Source organism: Carcharodon carcharias, chromosome 38 (genome assembly GCF_017639515.1).
Source record: "Carcharodon carcharias isolate sCarCar2 chromosome 38, sCarCar2.pri, whole genome shotgun sequence".
Classification (NCBI taxonomy): Eukaryota; Metazoa; Chordata; class Chondrichthyes; order Lamniformes; family Lamnidae; genus Carcharodon; species Carcharodon carcharias.
In genome coordinates, this window is record NC_054504.1 from 1,831,096 (window position 1) to 1,836,114 (window position 5,019).

At 56.1% G+C, this 5,019-nt stretch overlaps 1 protein-coding gene across 1 annotated transcript in view; it reads left to right on the forward strand.

The window, feature by feature from the left end:
- The window catches only part of LOC121273061 (kremen protein 2-like), a 40,805-nt gene extending 38,037 nt beyond the window's left edge, over positions 1-2,768 (forward strand). Inside the window, exons 6-8 of the mRNA XM_041180013.1 lie at positions 348-473; positions 2,289-2,361; positions 2,474-2,768. Coding sequence (XP_041035947.1) covers positions 348-473; positions 2,289-2,361; positions 2,474-2,717 — 443 coding nt within the window. The 3' untranslated portion in view covers positions 2,718-2,768. The remainder of the gene's footprint in view (positions 1-347; positions 474-2,288; positions 2,362-2,473) is intronic.
- The last annotated feature ends 2,251 nt before the right edge of the window (positions 2,769-5,019 follow it).

Here is a 5,019-nt window from a genome sequence, read left to right on the forward strand (position 1 = left end):
GGAGGAAGTTACGGAGATAGGGAGGGGTGTAGGGGTCTGGAGGAGGTTACAGAGATGGGGAGGGGTGTAGGGGCTGGAGGAAGTTACCGAGATAGGGTGGGGTGTAGGGGTCCGGTGGAGGTTACAGTCTGGGAGTTGTGTCCGGAGGGAACGAAGGGGCAGACGAGGGTTTCAGCAGCTGATGGGCTGAGACGGAGACGGGGGCGCGGAGTTGGGCGATGTTACAGAGGTGGAATCCGGCGGCGTTAGCGACGTGAGGTGAGAAGCTCATCCCGAGGTCAGATATGTGACTGTGAAGTGCGCACGCCCCTTCTAACCCGGCTTTCCTTCGCCCTCCCCTCATCCAGGACTCAGGTACAACTCATCGCAAGCTGAGGAGGTCAGAGGCACCGCCAGTTTCTCCCAGTTCTATCCCACTGCGGCTGACAGGCTGAATTCGAGCTATTCGACTGGGAAGGCCACCACAATTGCAGGTGAGGGGGGGCTTCAGAGGCCTTAGGGAGAAGGGCAAGCGGGTGGGGAAACTACCCGACTGAGTGCAGCTACGACCACGCTCGAGAAGCTCAACACCATCCAGGACAAAGCAGCCCCCCGCTCGATCGGCACCCCATCCACAGACATTCACTCCCTCCAACACCGACGCACAGTGGCAGCAGCGTGTGTACCATCTACAAGATGCACTGCAGCAACTCGCCAAGGCTCCTTCGACAGCACCGCCCAAACCCACAACCTCTACCGTCTAGAAGGACGAGGGCAGCAGACACATGGGGAACACCACCACCTGGAAGTTCCCCTCTGAGCCCCTCACCATCCCGACTTGGAAATATATCGGCCGTTCCTTCACTGTCGCTGGGGTCAAAATCCTGGAACTACCTCCCTAACAGCGCCGTGGGTGTACCTACAACACACAGGACAAAATCCTGGAACTACCTCCCTAACAGCGCTGTGGGTGTACCTACAACACACAGGACAAAATCCTGGAACTCCTTCCCTAACAGCACCGTGGGTGTACCTACACCACACGGGACAAAATCCTGGAACTCCCTCCCTAACAGCGCTGTGGGTGTACCTACACCACACGGGACAAAATCCTGGTTCTCCCTCCCTAACAGCGCTGTGGGTGTACCTACACCACACGGGACAAAATCCTGGTTCTCCCTCCCTAACAGCGCTGTGGGTGTACCTACACCACATGGACAAAATCCTGGAACTCCCTCACTAACAGCGCTGTGGGTGTACCTACACCACACGGGACAAAATCCTGGTTCTCCCTCCCTAACAGCGCTGTGGGTGTACCTACACCACATGGACAAAATCCTGGAACTCCCTCACTAACAGCGCCGTGGGTGTACCTACACCACACGGGACAAAATCCTGGAACTCTCTCCCTAACAGCGCTGTGGGTGTACTTACACCACACGGGACAAAATCCTGGAACTCCCTCCCTAACAGCGCCGTGGGTGTACTTACACCACACGGGACAAAATCCTGGAACTCCCTCCCTAACAGCGCCGTGGGTGTACCTACACCACACAGACAAAATCCTGGAACTCCCTCCCTAACAGCGCCGTGGGTGTACCTACACCACACACGGGACAAAATCCTGGAACTCCCTCCCTAACAGCGCTGTGGGTGTACCTACACACAGACAAAATCCTGGAACTCCCTCCCTAACAGCGCCGTGGGTGTACCTACACCACACGGGACAAAATCCTGGAACTCCCTCCCTAACAGCACCGTGGGTGTACCTACACCACACGGACAAAATCCTGGAACTCCCTCCCTAACAGCGCCGTGGGTGTACCTACACCACACGGGGACTGCAGCGGCTCAAGAAGGCGGCTCACCCACCGCCTTCTCAAGGGGGCAATTAGGGACGGGCAACAAATGCTGACCTCGCCAGCGAAGACCACGTCCATCCACTGTGGTTGGACGAATGAAAGGGTGGATTGGGTAGGAGGGGGGAGTGAAAGGATTGGACGTGCTCAAGGTGGGTGGGTCCCGGGGTCCAGAGAGGAGGCACCCGAGGGTGCTGCGGGTCAGTGGGTGGATGTACCAGTCTTCCGGTTCTCCGCCGGTTGCTGCATGCGGCAGGGGGCTGGAGAATGGGAGAGGAAACGCCACCGATTGTAGCCACGGGGCAGGTTAACCCTTGCGAGGGCGGCCGTCAGGGTGTGGCGGACTCAGTCGCAGATCGGGACCTGCCAGCTAAGTGGGGGGTGGGTGGGGAGGGGAGGTTGGCCCTCCAAACGCGCTGTGACTTCAATATTCTTCCCTTTGCCTTCCAGCCTGGGTGATGTACACGGCTGCAGGGGTCTTTGCTGCTGTCGCCATTGGTATTCTGTACCACTTGCGCAAGAGGTAAGCAGAGGGGGGCAGGGAACCGGGAGGGGCGGGTGTCACAGTGCGTTAGATACACTGTCCCTTCCGCCCTCTGGGACCGGGTGTCACACTGCGCCCCTCTCTCTTTCAGGAGCTGCCTGTACGTGCCGAGGAAGACCACGTCCGGGGTCTTGGTGATCCGTCGGCTGAGGGAGCGCTGCCAGTGCCCGCCGGGGGAGGCCTGGTCGGTGGTCTACAAGCACACGCGGGTGGTGATCTGCAGCGAGAGCGGCGCCCGGGACCATCACCGCGAGTACGTCTGCATCAGCCAGGGCTACAACAACCTCTCGGCCACCAACCAGTCCTCCCTCAAGTCCCTCATCTCCAGCAGCTAGCCGGAGGTGGTCGAACACGGCGGCGCTGGAGGTCGCTTGGCGCACGACCAGCCCATCCGGAGTGGGGAGGGAAGCCCAGCCCTCCCATCCCCTCCGCCCCCCACCCCAACCCCCACCACCCCGCAAAGCATCCCCTACTCCAAATTTGCGGGTTCGCCCCAACCCCACCCTCTTCAGGAACAAACCAAGGGGGGGGAACCGTGGGCGAGGCTTGGACGCCATTTCCGAATGGAGTCTCTAATGCCGAAATATGATGTGCCCACCACCCCCCCCCCACCAACCCACACCCCGACGCGCCATCTTCTCTCCGCCACCGGCTGACCGAAGGTTCTCTTTCCACCGATGGCTTCAAATGTGCCCAGTTCGTGGGCGCTGAGATGAGGGGGAAGAGGGGTACGAGGACCTCGGACCGATGGGATCCGCTGGAGGGACAGACGCCCCGGTGCGGGGGGGCGGGTGGTGGGTGGGTTGCGGGGAACCTTCCCGCCACGCGTTCCTGCTCGACGTGAAGGCCGGGGCCAGCATGGACACGATGTGCCGAACGGCCACCTTCTGTGCTCTAAGAGCTCTGACATATCTGAGGCAGATCGGCGAGGCGGATGCAGATCCTACATAGACGGACAATCACCCCGAACCCCTCGATTAGATTCCAGTCTGCAACTCACTCCCGGGTATCTGTTATTCTATATATAAACCACCCCGAACCCCTCGTTTAGATTCCAGTCTGCAACTCACTCCCGGGTATCTGTCATTCTATATATAAACCACCCCGAACCCCTCGATTAGATTCCAGTCTGCAACTCACTCCCGGGTACCTGTTATTCGATATATAAACCACCCTGAACCCCTCGATTAGTTTCCAGTCTGTAACTCACTCCCGGGTATCTGTTATTGTATATATAAACCACCCTGATCCCCTTGATTAGATTCCAAACTGTAACTCACTCCCGGGTATCTGTTATTCTATATATAAACCACCCCGAACCCCTCGATTAGATTCCAGTCTGTAACTCACTCCCGGGTATCTGTTATTCTATATATAAACCAGCCCGAACCCCTCGATTAGATTCCAGTCTGCAACTCACTCCCGGGTATCTGTTATTCTATATATAAACTACCCTGAACCCCTCGATTAGATTCCAGTCTGTAACTCACTCCCGGGTATCTGTTATTCTATATATAAACTACCCTGAACCCCTCGATTAGATTCCAGTCTGTAACTCACTCCCGGGTATCTGTTATTCTATATATAAACCACCCCGAACCCCTCGATTAGGTTCCAGTCTGTAACTCACTCCCGGGTATCTGTTATTGTGTATATATAAACCCGACCGAAACCCTCGATTAGATTCCAGTCTGTAACTCACTCCCAGGATCGGTGAACACTCTTATGTCTACTCGGGGGCCTCTCCAGTTGTGCAACAGTTCCCTAACTGGGGGACGGGCTTTTCCACGATGTATGATTTTCCTCCCGGCACTTGCGTCCAAGTGAGTTGACAGCCTAAGGGAAGGTGCTGAAATCCCCGTGCGCACGCGGACGGGCGCTCATTCACAACTGGATGTTTGGCCATCGCCCGGTGAACGGGACACTTCTGCGTCTTTGAACTTACTCAGGTCTGCTTCGCTACGCTTTTATTTATTAAAGATTCCTTCGCAAGCAGTGACTCGGGGTTTGTTTCGAAAGACGAACTTAAGGGTTTCTGGCAAAGGGGCAGGTGTGAGGAAGGACTTCGTTTTTTTTAACACAGAGAGCGGCAACGACCTGGAACTTGCTTCCCACGACATGGTGGCTGCGGTATTGATGAACTATTTCAGTGACAAACACACGTACGAACATATGAATTAGGAGCAGGCGTAGGCCACCCATCCCCTTGAGCCTGCTCCGTTGTTCAGTAGATCCCGGCTGATGTGATTTGTGAGCTCATATTCCTGCCTCCCCCCAACCACCTTTCATCCCCCCCATCAATCTAGCTCTTCCTTCAAAATATTCGGACGCTGCTCCCGCCACCTTTTCAGGTGAAGAGAGTTCCACGACCCTCTGAGAGAAAATATTTCTCCTCACCTCCGTCTTAAACAGGCGACCCCTTATTTTTTAAACAGTGACCCCCACCTCGTTCTCGATTCTTCTGTAAGAGGAACCACCCTCTCTACATCCACCCTGTCCAGAACCCCCCCGGATCTTATATGCTTCAATCAAATCACCCCCTCACTCTTCTAAACTCCAGCGGATACAAGCCCAGTCTGTCCAACCATTCCTCATTAGACAACCCACCCATTCCAGGTATTAGTCTGGTAAAGCTTC